Genomic DNA, 26,523 nt, shown 5'->3' with positions numbered 1-26,523 from the left:
CAGTGAGGATTTACTGAGAAAACAAGCATAGGAGCCATTTGTAACTAAAAAATCTCAATTCCAGGGGCACCTGACTGGCTCAGCCGGTTAAGTGTCTGACTTCAGCTCAGGTCATGATCTAGTGGTTCGTGAGCTTGAGCCCGGCATGAGACTCTCTACTGTCAGCACAGAGCTTGCTTTGGATCTCTGTCCCTCTCTCTCTGCCCCAACCCCCATGCACTCTCCATCTCTTTCGCAATAAGTAAATAAACTTAAAAAAAAAAAAAAAGAAAGAAAATCTCAGTTCAGGCAGATGTGAAAGAGCATTGTTATCCTGTTCTTCCATCCCTCACATCCAACTTTCAGGTCTTATGCATTAGGCCCCTGGAATTTAGTTGCACATCCCTCTCCCTCACCATTTCCACTGCCCATTCAAACCATCATGAACCTGTAAAGTGAATATAATGTTAATACCCTTGATAATAGTAGTGATAGTAATAGCTAATTTTTACATAGTGCTTATCATGTGTCAAGCTCTGTTTTAAGTGTTTTATTTGTATTATTCAATCTTCACAACAACCATCTGAGGCTACTGCTATTATCTCTATTTACAGACAAGGAAACACAAGCACAATGAGTTTAAGTAATTTATTCAAGGCAAGAGCTGGGATCAATCCAGGAAGAAATTTTTGACTATCGAAACATTCTCTTAGCCAATTGGTATCTGGCTCCCCACTGAGTCACGCCAGCCCTTCTGTCCTTCAAAACCAGAGTCAACGTCATGCAGCAGAGACACTGGATCATGGTGCTGACTTTGTAGATATATTTTGGAAGAACTGATGTCATTACAGTATTGAGTCTTCCTATTCATTTACATGGTATATCTATCCATCAGTTTTGGATTTCTTTAAAATCTGATAAAATTTTAAATGTTCTGTCACAAAAGATATTAACATATTTAAAAAGGTTTACTTAGGCACTATATATTTCTATAAATGGTACTTTTACATTTTCTAATAGTCTATTGCTGTGATTTATAAAGGTAATTTATTTGAAATACTTTCTCTTATTCCAGAAAACTTGTCTCCACATACAGCAAGAGCCAGATATCCAGAAGTGATCTAGGACCCTCCTACTCCCTCATCAATTTTCCCAATCTGCAACCATGTCTGATAGACTCTGTTAACGGAGGTTCCATCCCCACTTCCAGGCCTCATTATTTTTGGCCTGAGGTGATTCCTGATTTCCCAATCAACCTTCACATAACCAGGACTATTGCCAACCCTTACTGCACTTGTGTGCAAATAGAAACAGGTTTGCCTTCCTCATGACACTCTACTTCCATCTGTCAGACAACTGTAATAAACATTGATATCTACGATGTGGTTGGTGCCTCTCTCATGTGATAACTCTCATAGTGCCCACAGGCACAGCCATCTGTGGTGGCCACCAGCAGGACCCTTGTAAAATGAAAGTTTGATCAGAGTATTCTGTTATGGGCTGAATGTCTACATCCCCCCCCCACCCCGCGTTCATTTGTTGAAGCCATAACCTCCACTGTAATGGTATCAGGAGGTGGGGCCTTTGGGAGGTAATTAGGTTCAGATAAGGTCACAAGGGTAGAGACCCTGATCGGATTAGCGCCCTTTTAAGAAAAGGAAGAGACACCAGAGCTTCCTCTTTCTTCCATGCTGAAGATGCAGAGAGGCAGGAAGAGACCCCTCACCAAGAACCAAATCTGCTGGCACCTTGATCTTGCACTTCCAGCCTCCAGAAATGTGAGAAATAAATGTCTATTGTTTAAGCTGGCCAGTCTATGGTGTTTTGTTAGATCAGCGCAAGCTAAGACAGATATATTCCTTCGTTTGAAATTATTCAAAGGTACCTTCTTTCTTTGATACAATTATTTAAAATAGGTAATACTTCCATATGGTTCAAAAAATCTAAATAATATAGAAGGTTTACAGTGAAAATTCTTACTCTTGACATTGGTGCTTACCACCTTGTTCTCAAGAAACATCCGTAGAGAACAACTTTTATTAGTTTCTTATGTAACTTTCCAGGATTTCTCTGAGGATATAAGTAAACACACACATACACACACACATACATGCACACACACATTTTTTTCTTATACCACGTTAGCATGATATCCTCATTCTACACCTTGATATCTGATTAATATAAGGAGCATCCTCATCCTTTTTGACAGCTGCTTACCCACTGATGGACAAACCTGCAAACAATATCCAATGAATAACACTGACGTATATGTCATTTCATACATGGTAGATATAGTGAAATAAAATTCCATTTCTCCCCCCTTTGCAGCTGGCATGGACTTGTGACTTGCTTGGACTAACTGGATATGCCACAATGTTGCACAACTTCTGAACTGGGCCTCAAGAGACTCTGAAGCTTCTATTCCCACCCTTTTGGAACAATGAGGACACTATGCTATGAAGAAGCTCAAGATGGGGGCACCTGGTTGGCTCAGTCAGTAGAACATGCAACTCTTGATCTCGGGGTTGTGAGTTTAGGCTGTATGTTGGGTGTAGAACTTACTTAGAACACACACACACACACACACACACACACACACACACACACACACACACACACTCAGGGTGAAGTACCACAAGGAGAGAGTGGCTCAGCCATCCCAGCTGACCGAGCCATCAGAGCTAAGGTCTCAGACTAGTGTGACAGCCATCACAGGCCATCCAGCCCCAGCTGCGGTGTCAGCTGACTGCCACCACTTGAGTAATCTAAGGTAAGATCAGCAGAAAAACCACCTGACCATGCTTAGAATCTGGAGAAACAATAAATCGTTGTTGTTTCATGCCAGTAAATATTAAGGTGATTTCTTCAGAAGCAATAGCTGACTGATACAGGTAGATTTTCAGATAGATTTTCAAAAGTGAGAATGCTGGTTCAAAGTGTATGTACATTTATAATTTTGATAAGTATTGTCTGGGTTGTATCATTTTTCATTCCTACCAACAATGGGTGAAAGTCCCTGTTTCCTCATGGTCTTGCCAAAAGAGTGTTTTTTGTTTGTTTTTGTGGGTTTTGTTTTGGTTTTTGGTTTTTTTGGTCAGACATATGGGTTATTGCTAATGCAATAAAAGAACAAAATGGTATTTCATTGTCTTTTCATTTCCCTCATTACGTGTGAAGTTAAACATCTGCATGTGTTTAAGGCCTTATGTATTTTCTTTTTTGTGATCTGTCATGTTCTTTGACCATTTTTTTATTGAACTGTTGGGCTTTCTTATCAACATGTGGAAGCTCTTTAAACAGTAGAGAGAAAAAATATGTTACCTGTTGTATATGATAAGAATTACAAATACTTTTCCTAGTTTATTGTCTTTTGGTTTTGCTTTGATGTGGTTTTTTTTTTTTGCCATGAAGAATTTTTTCCATGTAAACAAATGTATTAATATTTATATCTTCTAAATTTTGAGTTGGAGTTGGAAAGGCCTTCCTCACTCCTAGAGTTATAAAGGATTTTGCCCGTATTTTCTTCTAGTATTTTTAGGGAGCTTATCCTGACAAATTGTGTGATCCATCACTTTTAGAATGAAGTTCAAGACGAGGGTTATGGCACACGTGACCATGTGTAACCCACAAGGAGAGGAAACAGGAGGAATAGAAGCCAGTTTAGGAGATTTCCAAGGGGAGACAATGCATCCTGTTTGGAACACGTTGGATTTAAGGTATCTATGTTCCTTAAATGCAGGAGGGGATGTTCTGGAGGGGGCCTCTAGAAGTGGATTCAGAGATCTGGCGCTCAGGAGAAAATTTGGGGCTGGAGACATGGATCTGGGAGCCAGCATATCCATGCCAGTTAAAGCCACAAGAGTGTGTGTAGCGTCTGAAGAGAGGTTCTCAGATGGAACTCTAGGGAGTGGTCAAGGTCAGGCCACAAACACACTCATGAAGAGAGAGCCGTGGGGGCTTCATCTCTGGGGGCCTTGGCACAAAAACAGCCTCAGAGACATTGGTAGGATAAACAGAAGCCCTTTATGTGAAACAGGCATGGATATCTTTGGCTCCTGGGGACACAGCAAACAGGGAGATGGAAGAGGACAAATAACCTCCCCAGCAGTCAGCCCCACCCAGCAGGTGTGGAAGAGAGACCCTGTGACAGAGGAGTGGAGAAGGCTCAGTCTTGCAGGCAAAGTCAGCCCCCTTCTCCCTACAGATGATCTAAAACAGGGCATCCATAGGTGGCAGCAAGTTCCCAAAGGTAGATGGAACCCAAGGAGCCTCCCCTGGCCCGCATCTTGGATGCGGATCTTCCTTGGATCATAGTGGAGTGGATAAGAGCCCAGAACCTAGACCTCCACTCTCTGGCTTCAAATCTTGACTCTCTCATGCGCTAGTGCGCGACCCTGGGCACCTAATACCTCTTTGTCTCAGTTTCCTCCTCTGTAAAATGAGGACAATAACACTTACCTATCTCATAGAACTGCTATGAAGATTGAGTTAATGTTTACAAAGTAAACACATAGTAAATGGTAAATAGTACCATAGTAAATGGTATATAAATATTACATTAAAAATAATAATTTCATTCATTCATGAATATTCCTTGACCAGGTACCACATGCCAGGCACTGTTGTAGGTGCTGGGGACACAGGAGTGAATACAGCAGGTGAAAATCCTTGCCCTCATGGAGCTTACATTCTGGTAGATGGAGAGGAGGGGTGAAGACAGACAATATATAGAATAAATGGAAACAATGTAAATAATATCAAATGAAATATGGTATGTCAGAGCCAAGTGGAGACATGAGAGATGTGCAGAAGCTGGTAAGGCTGCTAGCCTAGTACCTGATGCAGAGTGGGCGCAGGAGATGGAAAGCAGGAGGATACCCTGGAAGAGCAGCAGAGTGGAATCCCCGGCAGAGACACTGGGGCTGCTGACCCCCTCAGGGTAACAATCATCATCATCACTGTCATATAATAGCAGCAAGCACTTATATAGCACTTATTCCATACAAGGCCCTGTTCTATTCACTTTTCATATATCATCTCATTTAATCCTTTTGGCAGTCCTATGAGGTTGGTACTGTTATCGTTTCCATTTTTCAAGTGAGGGAACTGAGGCATAGCAGGGTTATGTAACTTGTCTTAGAGCGTTGTACAGTAGGTGAATGAGCTGGGATTCCAGCCCAGGTCATCTGGCTTCAGTGTAGGTAGGATGTTGGTAGGATGGACCTGCCGGTGGAGGGGACAGGACAGTCTGCCACGCCTCAGGACCGGGCAGGGACTGACCTTCACACAGACTGGAAGGAACACACACATCCCTAATACCTATACAGCTAAGACCCCATATACTTAACACACACTTCAAGACTGTTCAGGGGCCCCTGGGTGGCTCAGTCGGTTAAGCATCTGACTTCAGCTCAGGTCATGATCTCGTGGTCCGTGAGTTCGAGCCCCATGTCGGGCTCTGTGCTGACAGCTCAGAGCCTGGAGCCTGAGTCAGATTCTGTGTCTCCCTCTTTCTCTGCCCCTCATCTGCTCATGCCCTCTCTCTTGTCTCTCAAAAATAAATAAACAAAACAAAAAAGACTGTTCAGAGGGCCCAGAAGGAATAACCCAAAAACCATGAAATAGAGATAAAGGCTCAGCTTTAGAGAGTTCCAACCCCAGAGCTATTTTCCCTATATGGCCCCTGCTCCCCACCCCCTCCACATTCCACTCCATGAGGCTCCGATCCCAGCCTCCTGTGACCTTAAGTCACCATTCCAAAGCCCTGTGATCCCACCCAGAGACCACAAATAAAATAATGAGTATCACAATCCTGGGAAGTTTAACAAAGGCACCAACAATTACAGATCACAGCAGGAACCAAGAAGGCAAACCATCAAGAGGCTAACAAACAGACAGGTGGGACTGGTGGTCCTAGAAAGAGCTGGAACCTGTGGTCATAAAAGCCCACAGAAGAGGGGCACCTGGGTGGCTCAGTTGGTTAAGCGTCTGGTTCTTTTTTTTTTTTTTTTTTCAATTTTTTAGTGTTTATTTATTATTGAGAGAGAGAGAGAGACAGAGCATGAGTGGGGAGGGGCAGAGAGAGAGGGAGACACAGAATCTGAAACAGGCTCCAGGCTCTGAGCTGTCAGCACAGAACCCGACGCGGGGCTCAAACTCACGGACAGTGAGATCATGACCTGCGCCGAAGTCGGATGCTTAACCGACTGAGCCACCCAGGCGGCCTAAGCGTCTGATTCTTGATTTCAGCTCAGGTCATGATCTCACAGTTCATGAGTTTGAGCCCTACATCAGGCTCCATGCTGACAGTGTGGAACCTGCTTGGGATTCTTTCTCTCTCTGTTCATCCCCTGCTCTCTCTCTCTCTCAAAATACATAAATAAACTTAAAAAAATAAAACCCCACAAAGGGGCAACTCTCAACAGTTCACAAGACCCCTCCATAGTCTTTCTAACCTAAGTCTTTCTAACTGTTCAATTCTTACCTTAGGCAAGACAAAAATTACCAGACCAAGTTGTCAAATGGAGAAATTAAGTCCCAGAGAGGAGCAATGAGTTATCCCAGATCACATGCAGGACTAGGAGTCAGGTGTCCAAAAGCCCTTCCACTGTCGCACTGAGAGAGAGAGAGAGAGAGAGAGAGAGAGAGAGAGAGAGAGAGAAAGAAGAGAAGAGAAGAGAAAGGAAGGGGAGGGAAGGGAGGGAGGCAGAGGCTGACACAGAAGACCTAAGAGTGGAGAAATCCTTCCTCATGATCTCCAGGGGACCCCATGGGACAAGGCTTGGCCTCCTGAAAAATTCTCCAATGCTTCATTCCTCCTGTCAGTTGATTAGTGCAGCACCATCTTCACTCCTTCATTCCCAGCCCCAGGTGAGCTGGGTTCTGAAGGGAAGAGAAGGATCAAAGCCCTTCCAGTAGAATCAGACCGTATTTTACAGTTTCCAACCTCATAATCAATGAACTTTAGAGCAGGGAATACCCATAGAGATTATCTCCCCATCCCTCTATGCCACCCATTGTACAGATGGGAGACTGAAGCCCAGAGACAAGAAGTGACTTTCCAGAACTTCACACAACTCGGTCACAGGACTCTAGATTTCCTTACCAGGGCATACTAGAGAGAGGTCATTCTTCCTTTGCTTGAACCTTCATGTCAATTGCCTGTAAAGAGGGGCACCTGGGTGGCTCAGTCGGTTGAGGTCTGACTTCAGCTCAGGTCATGATCTCACGGTTCACGAGTTCGAGCCCCGTGTCGGGCTCTGTGCTGACAGCTCAGAGCCTGGAGCCTGCTTCCGATCCTGTGCCTCCCTCTCTCTCTGTCCCTCTCCCCCTCACACTCTCTCTCAAAAATAAACGTTAAAAAGATTAAATTCCCTGTAAAGAGCCCTGGAATCCAGGAGACCTGCCTTTCATTCTGGCTATGCTGAGACTCACTGAATAGCCCTGGGGACGACTCCTACATAATGTAAGGTCCACAAGTGAAAGGATTTTTGTCTGTTATGCCCTGATTTATCTCCAGCCCCTAGAACAGTCTCTGGCCCATAAGTGCCCAGTAAATATGCATTGCATGAATACCGTCTAGAGGGTTAGGTAAGTGTCATCATGAGAGGCTAAAGTCTGAAACACAAGAACCACCAGCTTTATCTTTAGGTACATGAAAGGCTAAAGGTCTGTCCACAGATATTTATTGAGGGCCCATACTGAACTAGGCACTGGAGATTCACGTACCAACAAGACTGTCATGCCCTGACCTCAAGAGCTCACAGTCCACTATAATGTGGAATGACTGCAGATTTTTTTGTGGGCTTCAGAGGGTAGACCCTGATGAGAGGGATGTAAGTGGCAGACTGCTCAATATAATACAGACACTTTTCTCAGCTTTAGTTGCCCTGAAATGGTCTCATGCTCGGAAGGTGGTGAGTGCAGCGGAACTGCAGTGTTCAAGCAGGGCGCCAGCCGCCCACCTGTGAGGCTGAGCCAGGAGCATGCGGGAGATTTCTGTCTTGGGTGAGGTCACTTTCCACCCCCAGATTCTCTGTCTACAAAACTCTGCAATTCTCTGACGCTGGATCTTATTATTTCCTGAATTTCAAGGTCCCATGATGCTAACAGCTCCGAATTTTAAGTTCTCTGCCCACGCCCCTAGGCGCAAAAGAAAGAATTCAGCAAGGGTCCTACCACCCACTGCCTCAAAGGGTCTCTGAGGATAGTCAGCAGACCCCTCCCCGCCTCGTGGGGGCTGGAGGGGCGTAGTTTGGGCGCCGGGGTGCCGAGGACTTCGTAGGGAGGAAGGGTATTCCAGACATGGGAGTCTACAGCGCCGAGACACGTGACAACCAAAGCGTCACGTTCTGTGGCCTTCGAGGGTGGGACCGAGCCGGTCATGTGACGCGGGGGGGGGAGGGGCACCATGGCGTGATGTGAGATGCAGGGCCTCTCAGATTACGTACCAATGACGCATTCCCACCCGGTTTGGCAACTAGATTTCCGTTGGAAGATACGACGGTTCCGGCAAAGGGGGCGGGTTCTCACGTCCGGGCAGCTTTGCTTCCGTTCGGGGCGCTACAGCTTCCGACCTCCGCCTCTCCCTCTGGCGAGGAAGAGACGCGACCCCACGCGCATGCCCCGATCATCCCAGAGGGGCGGGGCCGAGGCTAAGGGAGCGGGAGGGGGGAAAGAAAAGGGAATTCCAACCTGTGGAATCTTGGGGGTACCCAAGGTCGGCTTCTTCGCATTGACTGTGGATGGTACCTGGCACAGAGCCTCTGGTGGCTCGTGGGGAGCTTGGGGATCCGCAGGGTGAGGGCGGAGGGGAGTGTCAGTGTCAGAGTGTGAGTGGGGTACGGGAGTTCCAAACTTAGTCTTGAGGCCCTCGGGTCTCCCGTGCCGGGGAAGGGAGCTCGGGCCGCCATGCGCGACAGGACCCACGAACTGAGGCAGGTGAGAAGTAGGGGCTGCAGAGTTGGGGACGGGCGGACGGGATGGGGTCTGGCTGGAATACAGGACTCCTGGTCTTAGGGGTAGGGAGGGGTGGCTGAGGGCTAGGAAAGGAAAGACCCGGAAGTCCGTGAGTCCTGCGGGGAGAGAGCAACAGCAGGGAAGTGATGCCAGCAACCCCGGCCCTGGCAGGGGGATGACAGTTCGGACGATGAGGACAAGGAGCGGGTCGCGCTGGTGGTGCATCCGGGCACCGCACGGCTGGGGAGCCCGGACGATGAGTTCTTCCAAAAGGTAAGAGGCTGGGGTCTCGTCCTGTCTTCACGAGGGGGCTGGATGACCCGAGGAGCAGCGCAGTCTGGAGTACCCCCGTATCTCCTTCAGCCCTCTTGGTCACCTTCCTCAGGTCCGGACAATTCGACAGACTATTGTCAAGCTGGAGAATAAAGTCCGAGAGTTGGAGAAGCAGCAGGTCACCATCCTGGCCACGCCCCTTCCCGAGGAGAGTGAGTGAAACGCGAAGCGCCAACGCATGTTCAGCATGTTCAGAGGGATTGTGGGGATTGTAGTATGATGCAGGTGGTGGCTAGGGAGGTTTGTTGAGATGGGGGCTACTGTTTGGGAGTCATGGCTTTCTCTTGTTCAGGTATGAAGCAGGACCTGCAGAACCTGCGTGATGAGATCAAACAGCTGGGGAGGGAGATCCGAGCGCAGCTGAAGGGTGAGCTCCTAAGACCTCAGACATCCTTCCCTGTGGTCCTGCCCAGCTCCTGGTATATCTGGGGAGTATGTGGCCCAGAGAGGCCAGTGATGTATCCAGGTCACACAGCAGGCCTAGGCCTAGAATCTTTGTCTCTTGGCTTCCAGTCCATAGTACTTTCCACAGCACATGCCTGCCTCTTGAGCTCCTTTATTTATAAGGAAACCACTTACTCCTACCATTCTTGCTGCCCAATGTGCACTCTTTGGACAGGCAGATGGGAGTTTGTCAAGAGGCCTCTGCATACCTGTGGGAATTCTCTGATGTATTGTGAAGAAAAATATACTTTCTCCCATCAGAGGCTCAGAATTAGTCATTTATGATAAATTATAATTCCCAAAAGAATCTTGTAGAGATAAGCACCTTTCTATTGTATGGATGGGGTATGGTCCTGGCCCTGTGTCCTGGTCCCCACATGATTTTCCGAAGCTACAGGTCAAACCCCCTTCCCAACCAATACCCTGTGTCTTCCCACAGCCATAGAGCCCCAGGAAGCTGATGAGAATTATAACTCAGTCAACACAAGGATGAAAAAAACCCAGGTAGGTTTGTTATTCCCAGAGCTCAGACATTTTGCAAGTGTTCCTAGATCATTAGGTGGCAGAAATAAGGAAGGACCCTTAGAGATCATCAAGTTCAACCTGATGACTTTCAAATGGGGAAACTGAGACTGAGAGAAAGAAAAAACTCACCCAAGGTCAAGACCCAAGGTCTCCTGACTCCCAATCTATCTAATATCCTGCTCTGCCTTCTCCATTCAAGTTTCAGGGTCCCCAGATCATGCCCAAGGACATGTTGGCTGCAGAAGCCATGCTTTCTAGAAACCAAGATGGGGAATCAAACTTGAATAGGTGGCAAAGACATTATTCAGGTAGGGTTTGGTAGCTAATATCCCTGCCCAGGGAAGAAGAGGATATAGTCATAAATGAGTGGGAGGTTTCCTGTCCATGGGGCAGAGGATATCCCTGTCACATGGGACATCCTCTGCCCCATGGACAGAATTCAAGAAGTCAGGAAGAGGAACTTCCCTGGAAGGGGAAAGTCACTGAATCAATATCTTATTAACTCCTAAGATTTGAGGCGATCTAGCTGCCTCCCTCTGGGTACCCAATGAGGAGTGGTTTGGAGTTCCTGGAGGTCAGAGTTGGAGTAGGTGGGCCCAGAGCTCAGCACGGACCCCAGATTGAAGATAGAGTGGTTTGGGCGTCTTGCAAGGGTGCAGCTGAAGGTTGGAGAGCAGGTATGTTTCTGAGGAAGGAGCTCCAAGGAATAAGCACATGGAAGACAGCAGGGGGATGGACAAGGTGAGAGGACATTTCAGGAGGAGCCTGTGGTGGTCATTAGTGTGAGAGGCTGAGGGCCCAGCTGGACCTGTAAAGTCTGGGCCATAGGCTGACTTCCAGGTATACTAGCACACCTTTAGTCTAAGCAGTCAGGCTGGTGTTCAGCAAGCATTCACAGTTATTTATTGAGTGTCTACTGTGTGCTAGACTCTTTTCTAGCTGTTTGAGATGTAGCAGTGAGCCAAAGATCCCTATCCTCCTGGAGCTCTCATTCTGGTGGGGAGAGACAAACATCATAATAAAGCAGTACACTATTTTAGAATATAGTTAAGGGAAAAATTGAGGAGAAAAGGGATTGAGAGTGCTGGCAGAAAGCAGGTTGGTTTTAATAAGGTAAGAAACTTTGTTCAGAAGGTGATACTGGAACACAGATTTAAAGGCTCCTGTGGGGGCACAAACATTCTAGGGCCAAGGAGCAGTGAGTGCAAAGGCCTGAGGTAGAAGTGGCTTTGGTGGGAGAGGGTAAAGAGCCCACTGTGGTTGGAGGGAGTGAGTGAGGGAACAGCTGGGAAGATAAGGTCAGAGGGGAAATGGGGGAAGGGAAGGTCATATAGGGCCTTAAAAGCCCTGGTAAGGGTTTTGGCTTTTAATTTGAGAGAAGGGTGGTTAAGGGGGCAGGCACTTGTACTTATGCTGTTTGCTCGCTCTACCCGTGGGGATGCTGAGGCCAAATCCTCCCGGGGTGCCCAGCCTATATTCTCCATCCTTAGCATGGGGTCCTGTCCCAGCAATTCGTGGAGCTCATCAACAAGTGCAACTTGATGCAGTCGGAATATCGGGAGAAGAATGTGGAGCGGATTCGGAGGCAGCTGAAGATCAGTGAGTTGTGGTGTCTGGCCCACAGGGTCAGGTAACCTGACCCAGCTCTGAGCCTGGCCTTTTCCTTCGCAGCAAATGCTGGAATGGTGTCTGACGAAGAGCTGGAGCAGATGCTGGACAGTGGGCAGAGTGAGGTGTTTGTATCCAATGTGAGTGGCCACAGCCCGCTCCCTCTTCTGGGATTCCCATCTTCTCTGAGGCCTGGCCCTTTTTGATTGAGGGAATACTGAGGCCCAGAGGGGAGTGAATTAGCATGCCTGGAGTCACTCATCAGGGCCCTAGCCCCACTTCTAATCCCAAGGGCTGCCTGAAAGCTCAACAGGAACTTCTCACCTGCTGCTGATTTCCCTGTGACCCATCTGTCCATTCCTGTCCACTCCCCAGATACTAAAGGACACACAAGTGACTCGACAGGCCCTAAATGAGATCTCAGCCCGGCACAGTGAGATCCAGCAGCTTGAACGCAGTATCCGTGAACTTCATGAGATCTTCACTTTTCTGGCTACTGAAGTGGAGGTGCAGGTGGGCACCCAGGATAGCTGGCTCGGCTTGACCTAGCCCCGGGACGTGAGACCATGTTCAGTCAGAACCCCAGCTGTGGGGGCGCCTGGGTGGCTCAGTCAGTTAAGCATCTGACATCACCTTGGGTTATGATCTCATAGTTCGGGAGTTCAAGTCCCGCATCAGGCTCTGTGCTGACAGCTCAGAGCCTGTGCTTCAGATTCTGTGTGTGTGTGTGTGTGTGTGTGTGTGTGTGTGTGCGCGCGCGCCCCTCCCCCACTTGTGTTCTTTCTCTCTCTGTCTCAAAAATAAATGGATAAACATTAAAAAAATAATAATAAAGAGAAGAACCCCAGCTGTGACTATCAGCCCATCTCCACCCTTAAGCCTTTCTCCCTGAGGTTTTTATCTTCCTCCAGGCTGGGGCATGCCCCCAGGCTGGCCCTTACTTCCATCCTTAGCCATGCCCCAGAATTCCTTCTACCTCCACAGTTACCCAGGTGGCCACTCCTCTATATGCAGCATCTCACCCTATCCACCAGTTTAGCCCACCCCAGGTATAGCCCCAACCCTGCCTCCTCCTTCACCAATACAATCCACCCTTATACCTCAACAGCTCTAGTCAAAGTTGTCTCACAGTGGGCCTTTGTCCTCAAATCTGTATGAGGTTGGGGTGGGAGGTAGTGTTCTTCTCCTGGCCCTGGTTGTATGGGGTGAGGTAAGCTTCCAGCACTGTCGTGGAGGAGCTGACTCACTAGTGCTGCAGCCAATGCCCTTGTGTAGCTGGGAGTCATGGGGAAGGGATTTCACTCAGTAGGAGCACCAGGACCTGAAGGCTGGCCGGGATGAGGAGGCAGGGATGGGGAGGGGTTCACAGCTGTTGAGAGGCAGGCCTTAGAAGAATGGGCAAATTCAGACAGATTTACAAGGGGACAAAAGTTCACCCTCTGTGAAAAGGTGTGAGCCTCTTAAGGCACTTGGCTCCAAGCCACCACTGCAAATGAAGGTTTTACGGGGTAAGGGAGCAGAGCAGGAGGGACCACATGATAAAAGGGGGCCTGGAAGCCACCCTCAGGAGTGTGAACTTTTGTCAGATGTGGTCCTGCCCCCGCATCTTTGTCAGTGCAGTGTTTTCTGCCAGAAAATGTCCTTCAGGCACCTGAACTAGGGTGAGCAAACAGGAGCTACTGGGCCCTCTACCCCCAGTTATCCCCACATGCCTGAACCATCCTCTCTTCTGAGCAGGGGGAGATGATCAACCGGATTGAGAAGAACATCCTGAGCTCAGCAGACTATGTGGAACGGGGGCAGGAGCATGTCAAGATGGCCCTGGAGAACCAGAAGAAGGCACGGAAGGTGAGCTTCCCTGTCCCCCTCGTCCCATCCCAGGCCCTGGGGGGCCTTCCCTTCCTTCCTGAGTGAGTTTCTCTGAACTCCTCCTCTCCCACAGAAAAAAGTTTTGATCGCCATCTGTCTGTCTGTCACTGTCCTCATTGTGGCAGTGATCATTGGTGTCTCCATATTGGTTTGAGAACATCGCACGTTCTTGGTGAGCTATTGTGGGCCTGCCCCCTGGCCTGCCTCATCCTGGGCCCCAGCCTTTCCTCCTCCCCTCAGACCCTGTTCTCCCTCCTTCCCTTGCAGGCACTAAGAGCACCAGGGACCCAGGTCTGCCTTCTCTCCCAGCAGCTGAGGGGGGAGGGCAGGACAGAGCCTCCAGCTGGACCCCCTTCCTCACATTGGCCCTGTGCAGAGGGCAGACAGTTCTTCTGGGGTTGGCAGCCACTCATTCATGGGGGCTTCCCCACTCAAACTGCAATGCCTGGGAGAGGGCCTGCAGTGTCCTCTTTGGCTGGAACACATGGTTTTGTAAGAAATTAAAAAAAAAAAAAAAGAGCTTGGAGACTCCCCTGTGCATGTGTGTTCCTGGAAGGGCTGTCCCAGGACCTCCAGGTATCCAGCCTCCCCTTTTCCTGGCCATCCTTGGGGCTAGACCCAGCCCAGGCAGACTCAGATCAGACTGTTCCAGGTGCTATGACCACAGCAAGCTGGTACTGCCCTCCTACTATCCCATAGGAACAGGTGGGGCAGGGAGGGGGTAACACCCACATCTGGCTCAGTATTGTTCCTGGGGAAAGACTACTGTGAATACCTAATGCCAAAGCAGTGAAGCTGGGCCAGGCCACGCTGGGATACAGGTGAGATTGTGGGGCATCGGTGGGCATTCCTGAGGTTAAGAAGAAGCACTGTGAGTAAGCACCGTGTATCTGAGCTGTTGCTTCACATACAGTGAACAGGGAAAGGCTTGTCTCAGAAGGAGCGGCATTTGAGTGGAACATTAAATGAGGAGGAGCCAGTTACAGGAAGAAGCAGGGGAAAGGTTGCCAGGCAGAAGGAGCAGCCCTGTGCCCAGAAAAAAGCATAGGCTTTGACATAGGAGTTCAGCTTAGAGAGCCAGTGACTCTAGATCAGCACACTTGGTTTCTATGTGGTTATGTGGCTAAAGCAGTAGAAGAGACAGAAGAGCCTGACACCTGGTTTCTATGAGGCACCTAAACTCCAGGACCCAGCTCTAAATCTCTAAGAGTTCCGAATCCCAAGCCTAGTTTCCGGAGCTGGGCATGGCACCCGTCCTCAGACACCTAGTTTCGTGGGTAAGCTGGCTTCTGGCTCTGAAGCCTGGTTGGAATGGGGCGGTGCCTGTCCCCAACCAAGGTCTGGGGGGTGGGTTCCAGCCGCCCTGTCCCATCCCTTTTTCGATCCCACAGGTCCCTGCTGCTGATGACGCTGCTGCTCCAAGCCGCCCTTGCCCAGCCCTTCTGGCCACAGTACCGCTTGCTTCGGCTACACACATGTAGTTGCTGGGGTGACACGAGTCATGGAAGGGCTGGACGTGTGTCCCTCGGTGCAGTCTCATTCTCCGCCCCTGGGCCTGGCCTGGGGGAAGGAACCGGGGTGGGGGGGCGGGGGCGGGGGGGGGGGGGGGGTTAGGCCCCGATGATCCCTGCCTGCTCGGCCTCCATCCATCTGGGCTCCCGCCTGCAGCGCCTCCCGGTGGCCCTCAAGTGACCCTGGCGCGGCTGTTGCAAGGCGCCTGCGCCAGGTCCAGGTCCAAGTCCAAGAGTAAGCTTGGCTCTGAGTCTAGGGGGCGTGGCCTTGTGGGAATTGAAAATGATTGGCCAGCGGAACTAAATGTTGTTCCTAAAGCGCATCGGGATTGGCCTGTTGGGCGTCCTGGGGAAGTGAACACTGGGTATTAAACCACAATTAAATGCTGATATGGGAGGGGCCTCAGCGAGTCCTCAGTTGCACCCAAAAGTGATTGGATCACAGGGCGTAGGGGGCATGATCAAAACTCTAACAGGCGGAGGGGCACGAACTTGTGAGTCTCACTGGGGTAGTGAGTCTGAAACTTCACCCAAGAAGGCGTGGCTGGGTCCCTCTCCCTCTTCGCTGAACTGGGCAGCTGTGCAAGTCTTGGAGGGTACCCATGCCTCCGTCCTGCCTGAGATCGTGTATCCTGTGTACAGATGAAGCCCTAGACATCTACAGGAAAGGTGTGCAAACACAATCTGGATGTCAGCTCAACGGGAAAATTGCGAGGTAGGACGGATCCTGCCCCAGTAGAAGACTGATTTGAATAAGGGGCCTCTGGGTTTCCCTAATTCTCCCTCTCTTCCCCTGCGGCCTGCATCTTCAGCGGAACTCTGTCCTGTTGTTCGCCTTTGCCCACGCACTCACCTTTCTGCCTTCAGAGGAAAACTGCACGACCTGTGGCACCTACTGGGATCTGATAGGAGACTATCAGACCAAGGCAAAGACTGTGTCACATCTACGCAGCTGGGTAATGCAGCTGGGTATCCGTGTGGGGTATGTGACTTCTGATCGGTTTTGCTAGACGGCGTCACCCCTGAAAGCCTGTTTACCTCTCTGTCTCACCCAGGAAGCTGTGCAGAACCTCCTGAAAGAGGTAGCTAGATGGCCCAGTGAGGTCTCGGATGCTGGCCCGGTAGTTTGAACTTTTCCTGTGGGCTAGGGGACACATGGAAGGGTTTTGAACAGGTGAGTGGCAAGTTTGGGGCAAATCTCGCAGTCAGGTGGACCCATGCACTGGAGATTTCACTCCAGTGAAAATCCACAAGGTGGCTCTCTTGTCGATCCCCTCTCCTGGGGAAAACCGAGCTCAGTGAGGAGGTAAGGGCAGATTTTGCGCTGAAATCCTGTCTTGGCTGCTGTTCAGGGAACAGGGTCTTGGTTGAGTGCGGCTTTTCCAAATCCATCTTGCAGCATAACTTTTCATCTATAGCTCTCCCCACTTATTGCCTCATTCACTCATCACTCAATATTTCATGATTCAAATTACTAGGAAAAGAAATCTGACTGGTCTGGGTCAGGCTACTTTGACCAGCCTATATAAATTATCTACCTCGAGGGGTGCCTGGGTGGTTCAGTCAGTTGAGCTTCTGACTTCGGCCCAGGTCATGGTCTCATGGTTTGTGGGTTCGAGTCCCGTGTCAGGCTCTGTGCTGACAGCTCAGAGCCTGGAGCCTGCTTCGGATTCTGTGTCTCTCTTTCTGCCCCTCCCCAGCTCATACTCACACTCTGTCTCTGTCAAAAATAAATAAACTTAAAAACGTTAAAAAAAAATAAATTGTCTACCTCGAATCAAGACTTTGTCTTTGACCAAGATGTATGTGAAGTCTTACTTGGTACAAAACTGCAGCAGAGTGTGTATGAAGGAGTGGATGAACTCAATGATTGACATTTCTGCAGCCCTGTGATAGATTGTATTATTTTTCTGAATATATACTGTCCTTCCTGCTAGACTACTCACTGTAGGACTGTAGACATTCATGTCCCACTTACAATAGGCTTAGGTGTAGCACTTGCTTTGGCCAATGGGATATGAGTAGAAATGTAAAGTATCACTTCCAATAGAAGCTTTAAGTACCAGCAAGTAGTCTGGCATCTTGCCTTTTCTTTTCCCACTTGTGAACCACTGATATTTGGAGGCTAGTTGTTATGTCAGAATAAGTCTAAAAAAAAAAAAAAAACCAAAACAAGTCTAAACCAACTGTCACAGAACTAGTACCCAGAGGTAGGGTATTACCACATTAAAAATGAACCTGAATTATATGGCATTGGCTTTGGAGCTGGGCAGTGGCTGATGAGGAAACCATCAGTGAAAGTTGGAAAGATGGTGACATGTGTTAGGCAGTGGTGAAGCATTTGGTTAAACTCTAAGCTGGAAATAAGAATGTAAATGATGTCCAAATGAGCTTGGGGCTTTGGGGGGAAATTTTGAGAAAGAATATTAGTAGCATACCTTGATTGCCTTTGGATGCATTTGACAAGTTATTGTAAGAAAGAGATGACCTAGAAAATAATTGGCCAGTTTTTAAGCAGAAATGGAAGAGAATATAGAAACTTCTGGGCAGGTGGTCTACATTTTTAGCCAGTGAAAGATACGACTGATAAGGCCCTTAAACCACAAAGCGATTAAAACTCATCTTTGTGGCAAGGGTGATATCAAGTGTATGGCTCTCGTGCCTTCTGTAAAAACCTCTGACTTGGTCAAAGTGATTCCCAATAAAGCCTTTCAGTTAGTCAAGATGATTCAGAGAAGAGAGTTTAAGAGTGTAATTCTCCCAAAGGAGTGAGTAGGCTCCATTTGCTTACAATTAAGTCTAAAGAGAGAGGCACGTCTGAAAAGAATTGGTGGGTTTGGCAGTTGGCCCACAAGTGACTGGAATCCAATAGATAAGAAGCCTCTTTCCCTCCTCACAAAAAGGCACTATCATGGATTTTTAAAAGACCATGAGTGTTTAAGACCTTGAGGGCTCCCAAATTTCTATGGGCATGAAGGAGGCAGAAAGCTGCTTTGCCTCAGAAGAGCATAACTTCCAGTGTTTTCTCAAATGTGGCCAAGGAGAATAAATGGGAACGGATGAGCTACTTAATGGGAACTAGGGAATTAATCCCAGAGAGCAGTCCCACTCTCAGGAAAAGGTGGGGGGCCTTTGCAACATCTGCTCAGCAAGGTATTAGAATTACTCTGGGCCAGTAAGTGCTGTGTGTCTTTGTCCTTCTAATTTTTTTTTTTTTAATTTGAGAGAAAAAGAGTGCCTGTATGCAGGGGGTGGAGGGAGGGTCAGAGGGAGACTGAGTGAATCTCAAGCATGCTCCACACCAGCATGGAGCCCAACATGAGGCTCAATACCACGACTCTGGGATCATGACCTGAGCCAAAATCAAGAGTTAGATGCCATCCAACTGAGCTATCCAGGTGCCCCTCTCATGCTTCTTTCTAAATGGGAGTGTTTACTGCCATTATCCTGTCTCTGTTCCACTTCATATGTTGAATGTGTGTGAGAGGGTGGGGGCAGAGATAACTTGTGAGGAGGGGGAGAAAGAGGAAGGGGGTGAGGATTTTTGGTTTATAGGTCTCTGGATCAAGAGGAGCCACCTCTGGACCTGATATAGAGACTATTAGAGGTCCTGCTCTTGATTCTGATGCCATGATTAGATGGGTCATTTGGGTGGTCTCCCCTGGGAAGGATGCATATTTATTTTGCATGTGGAAGAAACACAAAAGTCATATTTGTGACAAAGAAGGCAGACTAAGAAGATTCCACAATTGTTCAAAAACATTCATTAACCCTCTTTATGGGGTCCCACCATATGAAGAGATTATATATACCTACTCCGCTGACATCAGCTTTGGGTATGTGGGGCTTGCTTTTGGCAATGGAACTTGAGTAGGAGCAACATGTACCACTTCCAAGAAGAAGCTTTAAGAGCCGTCAAGACATCTGCCACCTTTCTCCTCTTCTTTGTCTTAAAATTCCAGATTGATGCTGTTCCTCCAGACTGGATTCTGGAAGGAAGATGATATAGAACAGAGCCACAGCTGTCCCATGGAAGATGTTGTACAACATCCTCTGGCGCTTCCCAAGTGAAATTGGAAATTGGCCCCTGTACACAGAGGGCAGGGGAAATCAAACAAAAAGACAGGGCCACTGCAGATTGGTAAGTGGGAGGTTTAATAAGGGGACTTAGGGGTACCTGGCTGGCTCAGTCAGTGGAGCATGAGACTCTTGATCTTGGGGTTGTGGGTTTGAGCCCCATGTTGGGTGTGGAGATTACTTAAAATCTTCAAATAATAATAATATTATTAAAATAAGCAAGGGAAGTTACATGCAAGTTGGTCTTGGGCAGCCACCAAATGAGTAGATCTCTGCACCTCCCACCAAATATATTTTTTTGTACCTCCCACCAAATCTTAAACATTTTTTTAATGTTTTTATTTATTTTTGAGAAAGAGTGATGGAGAGGGGAAGGGGGAGAGAGAGAGGTAGGCAGAGGATCTGAGGCAGGCTCTGTGCTGACAGCACTCATGGACTGTGAGATCATGACCTGAGGTGAAGTTGGATGCTTCACTGATTGAACCACCTAGGTGTCCCCAAATCTTAAAAATTTGTATAGAGGCATTGGGGCACCTGGCTGGCTCAGTTGGTAGAGCATATGACCCTTGATCTCAGGGTCATGGGTTCAAGCCCCACATTGGGTGTAGAGCCTACTTAAAAAAAATGTTTATATAGAGGCCTTAAGTGGATTCAGTTATGTGTACCATCCACATGGTCTCAACAACACAGTGCTTTCTCAAGGCTGTGTCCTTGGGGCAGCCTCTAGGGACAGGGAAGGCAAGCTGAATGTACACTCCAAGGAAGGGGAGCCTTTGATTGTGAAGGCGCAACTCATCAGTCAACTGACAGTCACATCCTCTTGATGACCTCCCCCAACAGAGGACATGGAATATGAGTGAGAAAACACATTTGTTGTGTGCCACTGAAATTTTGGGATGGTTGTTACTGCGGCATAATTTGATCCTAGATGACTGATAGAAGCTCCCTCAATTTTGCAGAGACTCTCTATTCAGTTCTCCTTTCCTATCGCCAAGACAACTGGCATACCAAAATGAGCTGTAGTGGTCCTACAAGGTCTGAGGCTTTGCCCCACAAATGGCACTATTACAAAGGACTTGTTCAAAAGGAAAAAAGAGAAAGTAAAACCCAAACTTCCCTTAAGTGTATGGATGTCTGCCCTCCCAAGAAGCCCCAACATAATGGATAGTAAGTGGAAATTCTGTGTTTGTGAATGGGTACCGCTGCATGAAACAGAGACGCAAACTAACCATGGCATGAAGTCATCAGTACCCATGAACAACAACAACAAAATAATAAATTATTTTATTTATCTTGTTCCTTCTCTGGGATATTGCCCTCACCCACATGATCTAAGATGGTCCACCACCACTTTCACAGTTTAGCCCTTGTGAAGGAGGAAAGTGGAGGGGGCAGCTTGCCCTTCACCCTTAATTGCAGAAGTCGTACCAATAATTTCTGCTCTGATCCTATTGGCCAGAATGTAGTCACATGGCCAAGAAATATAATCTTCATCCTGGGCAAGCTTTTTGTCCAGATTAAAGTTCTAGGGGAACTGGGGAACTATTGCCAGGAAACAAGCTAACTTTAGAAGGATGAATATTGGGGGGGCCGTCAGCAGTTACAGCCACACACTATGAGAGTTAACCCATCCCAACTATATTAGTTTCCTATTACTCCTGTTACAAATTACCACAAACATAGTGGCTTAAAACAACGCACATTTATTGTTTTATGGTTCCAGAGATCAGAAATCCAAAATCAGTTTCACTGGGCTAAAGTCAAGGAGTTGGCAGGGCTGGCTCCTTCTGGAGGAACCTTTTACTTGCCTTTTTCAGCTTCTATTGGATGCCTGTATTCCTTGACTTGTGGCCTCATACTCCATTTCAAAGAATATTATTCCCTTCTTACCTTCCATTGTTACATCACCTTTTCCTCTGATTCTGACCACCCTATCTCCCTCTTGTAAGGATACTTACGATTATTTTGAGTCCACCCAGACACCCCAAGATAATCTTCCATTTTACAATTTTTAATTACATCTGCAAAGTCCCTTTGGCATATAAAGTGACATTCTCAGGTTCCAGGGATTAGGATGTGGACATGGTTAGGGGGACACTGTTTAGCCTACCATACCACCTTGTTCCACATTTAAATCATTCATTCATTTAGTCATAAAATATTTATTGAGCAAGAGTTATGTACCTGATACTATGGAAGGTGGTGGAGAAATAGAAGTGAAAATACAGACAAGATCTCTGCCTTTCATGGAGTTTATACTTTAGTGGAGAGGACAAGAAAAGAAATAGCTAAGATATTCCAAAACCATGACATATATTATTAAAAATTAAGCAGCATGCTATGACAAAAAATGACAAGGGGTTGGAGATGGCTGTGCTAATAAGTAGTCAAGAATGGCTTCTTAGGGAAGGAGACTAATCCAAAGGGCAGACCTGAGAGCTTAGGGCAGAACAGAGCCATGAGGGATTCTTTCTTGGCCTAGAAACCTAAGGGAATTCGCTTAACTTGATTTTGGAATTCCAGGGACTCCCCATTTTGAGCCAGAAAGTTTATTATCCTATGCATGTCCCACCATTGCACGTTGGGAGTACATGACTTGTTTCTTTCTTTCTCTCTCTCTCTCTCTCTCTTTTTTTTTTTTTTTTTTTTTGAGAGAGAGAGAGAGCGCACATAAGCAGGGGAGGGGCAGAGGAAGAGGGAGAGAGTGAGAATCTCAAGGAGTCTTCATGCCTGGCAGAGTCCGACATGGGGCTAGATCCCATGACCTTAAGATCATGACATGAGGTGAAATCAAGACTCTGACACCCAACTAACTGAGCCCCCCAGGTGCCCTTTGTTTCTTTAGTTTCATAGGTCCACAGATGGCAGGAATTGTGCTCCAGGAAGGATTATACCCATAGCTTCATCTGCATCGGCTTTTAGATAATGGGATTTAGGACTTTGGGTTTGATAAGATTTGTATGAGATTTTTTTTTTTTTATTCTGAATTGATGCTATAATGGGATGAGACTTTTTGGACAGTGGTGAGACTTTTAAGAACCTTGGGAGGAAGTGAATGTATTTTGCATGTGGACCAGACATAAATCTTTGAGGGCTAGAGGGTGAACTGAATAATGGCCTCCAAAGATTCCACGCCCTAATCTCTATGAATATGTTACCTTACATGGCAAAAAGGGCTTTGCAGGTGTAATTAAGTTTAGTAATTGGTTGAGTTTTTTTTTAAGTTTATTTATTTATTTTGAGAGAATGAGAGAGAGGGTGTGTGTGTGTGCGTGCACACACATGCACCAGTGGGGAAGGGGCAGAGAGGAGAGACAGAATCCCAAGCAGGCTCTGCACCATCAGCACAGAACCCAATGCGGGGTTTGAGCCCATGAACCTTGAGATCATGACCTGAGCCAAAATCAAGAGTCAGATGCTTAACCAACTGCACCATCCAGGTATCCCATGTTTACTAATTGGTTGACTTTAAGATAGGGAGAGTATACTGAATTATTCAGGTAGACCCAATGTAATAACATTAACTCTTAAAAGCAGAGAAGCTTTTCCAGCTAGCAATAGAAGAGGAAAAGTCAGAAAATTTGAAATAGGAGGACTCGATGTGCCATTGCCAGTTCTGAAGGGCCCCCAGCCAAGGAATATAGATAGCCTTGAGATGCTGAGATCCACCTCTGACTGACAGCCAGCAAAGAAACAGAGACCTCAGTCCTACAGCCAAATGGAACTGAATTCTGTTAATAACCTGGATGAGTCTGGAAGTGGACTCTATGGCAGAGCCTCCAGATAAGAGCCCAGACTGGCCAAAACCTTGACTTCAGCTTTGTGAGACCCTTAGTAGAGGGCCCAGATGGGTCCGCCTGGACTTCTAGCTCACAGAACTATGAAATAAGAAATAAGTGTTATTTTAAGATGCTAAGTTGGTGGTTATTTAATATGCAGGAACAGAAACCTAATAACTGTATGGCTGGAGCTGAGACTTGAATAAAGAGAAAGTATCACAGATGGGCAAATCTGGGGAAGTGTGTTCCATCACCAGGGAAGAGCAAGTGCAAAAGCCCAAAGACTGGGAAAAGGAAGAAACAAATCAATAGAAGGTCCTCTTGGTTGAAGCCTGCTGACTAGGAGTAGGTACATGAGGTCAGAGCAGGGACAGGGACTGGAAGGAAGGTAGGCTCCAGCTGGAGGGATTTATGTTGAGAGTGGACTGTGTGTAGATAATTGAGCACTGGTCTGCAAATCTCCTTTGTTGAATCCAGAATGATTGCCCCAGCTGCAAAGCTTGCTGCCTTCCCCTATCTCCTCACCCTGTTCCTGGAGCATACTCCTGTGAGGAGCCCCTAATTTCTCCAGCCATTTGGCTGGGAAGGGAATGATGACTGTAGTCTGTAGTACAGAGTGAGGAGTGATACCAGCTGCTGCATATGGCATCAGCAGCAGGGCATATGATTTTGCACTCCCAAGGTGGACCCGTTACCTGGGACAGTCCTGGTAGAGAGCCAGGGAGGTAAAGGAAGTTAGGGCAGAAGGAAACTGAAGGCCAGAAGTCAGACTGGGCATTATCCAGATAATAAAACTGGACAAAGACATCACAAGAAAACTACAGATCAATATTTCTTATAAGAATCTGCAACAAAATACTAACAAACTGAATCTAGCAATGTATAAAAATTATCATACAGCATGACCAAGTGGGATTTATCTCACGAATGCAAGGTTGGTTTAACATCCAAAAATCAATTAATGCAATTCTGAATATTAATAAAGAACAAAAACCATATAATCATCTCAATAGAAAATACATTTGACAAAATCCAACACCCTTTAATTACAATAATAAAAAAGCTTAAGAAACTAGGAATAAAAGGAAACTTCCTTAACTTGCTAAGTATCAAAGGGCATCTATAAAAAAATTCACAGTTAACATCATACTTAAATGGTGAAAGACTGCATGTTTTCCCCCCTGAGATCAGGATGACTGCTCCCTTTAACACTGTACTGAAAGTTCTAGCTGGGGCAATTAGGCAAGAAAAGGAAATAAAAGGCATCCAGATTGGAAAAGAAGAAGTAAACTATCTCTATTTTCCAGGTGAGATGATCTTGTATACAGAAAAATCCTAAAGAATACACACACAAAAACTATTAGAGTTAATAAACTAGTTTAGCCAGGTTGCAGAATATAAGAATAATGTACAAAAATCTATTATATTTCTCATCACTAGCAAAGAAACAATCCAAAAATGAAATAAAAACAATTCCATTTATAATAGAAACAAAGGAAATAAAATACTTACATATACATTTAACAAAAGATGAGTAAGACTTATATACTGAAAACTACAATATACTGTGGAAAGAAATTTAAAATCCAAATGGATTTTTAAAATCCTAAGTTCATGGGGCAGAAGATTTAATATTGTTAAGATGGCAATACTCTTCAAATTGATCTACAGATTCAGTGCAGTCCCTATCAAAATCCCAGCTTTTTTTTTGCAAAAGTTGGCAAGCTGATCCTAAAATTCGTATAGAAATGCAAGGAATCCAGAAAAATTAATCTTGAAATATAAGTTGGAGGAATCACAGGTCTTGATAAAACTTATTACAAAGCTACAGTAAGCAAAATAGTGTGATACTAGCATAAAGAAAGTAAAGATAGTAGATAGATAGATAGATATGTATATCTTCATGGAATACAATTGAGATTCCAGAAATAAACCTGTGTACAGTTAATTTTCAACAAGGATATCAAGCCACTTCAATGGAAAAATAAGTCTTTTTATTATTTTATTTTATTATTATTTTTAATGTTTATTTTTGAGAGAGAGTGAAACAGCGCAAACGGGGGAGAGGCAGAGAAAGAGGGAGACACAGAATCCAAAGCAGGCTCCGGGCTCTGAGCTGTCAGCACAAAACCCGACATGGGGCTTGAACTTACAAACCACAAGATCATGAACTGAGCTGAAGTCAGATGCTTAACCAACTGAGCCACCCAGGCGCCCTAGTTCTGGGACAATTGGATATCCATGTGCAAACGAATGAAATCGAACCCCTATCTCAAACATACACAAAAATTAACCCAATATGGATCAAAGACCCAAATGTGAGAGCTTTGAGCTATAAAACTTTTATAGTTTACCAAGAATAAACTTTTATAAAGTTTAAGCTTGTAAGTTTATAACTAGGTTGTAAACATTATAAACATGTGTAACACTCTTAGATAAAAACATAGGCATAAATCTTCATGACCTTGAATTAGGAAATGGTTTCTTACATATGGCTCTGCAAAGCACAAGCAACAAAAGAAAAAAATAGATAAATGAGATATCATCAAAATTAAAAACTTTCGTGCTTCAAAGGGCACCAAGAAAATAAAAGGACAACCCACACAATGAGAGAAATTTTGCAAATCATAGGAAACTTCTACCTAGAATACATAAAAAGCTTTTATTACCGCTCAACAGCAAAAAGTCAAACAGCCCAATTAAAAAATGGGCAAAGAACTTGAACAGACATTTATCGAAAGATGACATACAAATGGCCAATAAATACACACAAAAAATGCCCAACATCATTTGCCATCAGGGAAATGCAAATCATAACCACAAATTCACACCCACAAGGATGGCTACAATAAAAAGGCAGATAATAACAGCTGTTGGTAAAGGTGTGGAGAAATTGGAACATTCATATCCTGTTGGTGGGAATGTAAAATGGTGCAGCCATTTGGAAAACATTCTGACAGTTCCTCAAGTGGTAGATACGCAAACAAGAGAATTAAAAAACATGTCCACATAAAAACTTGTTCATAGAATGTTCATATGAATGTTCCTAGCTGCATTATTCACACTAGACAAAGGAAACCCAAATGTCCATCAATTGTGAATGGATTAAAAAAAGTATCCCCATACAATGGAATATTATTCGACAATAAAAAGGAATGCAGTACTGACAAATGCTACAGCATGGATGAACCTTGAGAAGAGTGTGCTAAGTGAAAGAGGCCAGTTACATATTGTATGATTCCATTTACATGAAACATCCACAGGAGGCAAATCGGACAGAAAGTAGATTAGTGATTGACTAGGGCTAAGGGAAAGGAGTTGGGAATTGGGGTTGGGGGCAATAGGGAGTGACAGCTAATGGGTATGGAGTTTCTTTTAAGGGGATGAAACTATTCTAAAATTAGATTGAGATGGTTGCATAACCCTGTGAATAAACT

General features: G+C 46.1%; 1 protein-coding gene across 1 annotated transcript; it reads left to right on the top strand.

The window, feature by feature from the left end:
* The first annotated feature begins 8,561 nt into the window (after nucleotides 1–8,561).
* STX4 (syntaxin 4) lies at nucleotides 8,562–15,276 on the top strand. Its single transcript, XM_007092171.3, has 11 exons — nucleotides 8,562–8,922; nucleotides 9,112–9,213; nucleotides 9,326–9,425; nucleotides 9,566–9,640; nucleotides 10,157–10,221; nucleotides 11,733–11,841; nucleotides 11,914–11,990; nucleotides 12,226–12,363; nucleotides 13,588–13,698; nucleotides 13,793–13,891; nucleotides 13,987–15,276. The coding sequence occupies exons 1-10, from the start codon at nucleotides 8,893–8,895 to the stop codon at nucleotides 13,871–13,873; spliced, it is 888 nt and encodes a 295-aa protein (XP_007092233.1). The 5' UTR covers nucleotides 8,562–8,892; the 3' UTR covers nucleotides 13,874–13,891; nucleotides 13,987–15,276.
* The last annotated feature ends 11,247 nt before the right edge of the window (nucleotides 15,277–26,523 follow it).

Source organism: Panthera tigris, chromosome E3 (assembly GCF_018350195.1).
Source record: "Panthera tigris isolate Pti1 chromosome E3, P.tigris_Pti1_mat1.1, whole genome shotgun sequence".
NCBI lineage: Eukaryota > Metazoa > Chordata > Mammalia > Carnivora > Felidae > Panthera > Panthera tigris.
This window is presented reverse-complemented; position numbering and strand designations above follow the sequence as displayed.

Excerpts from the sequence above, each read along its gene's own strand:
- STX4 (XM_007092171.3), top strand. The coding sequence starts at position 8,893 with ATGCGCGACAGGACCCACGAACTGAGGCAG. Across the intron at positions 12,364-13,587 it reads CTACTGAAGTGGAGGTGCAG|GGGGAGATGATCAACCGGAT; the intron begins GTGGGCACCCAG and ends TCTTCTGAGCAG. Across the intron at positions 13,699-13,792 it reads ACCAGAAGAAGGCACGGAAG|AAAAAAGTTTTGATCGCCAT; the intron begins GTGAGCTTCCCT and ends CCTCTCCCACAG.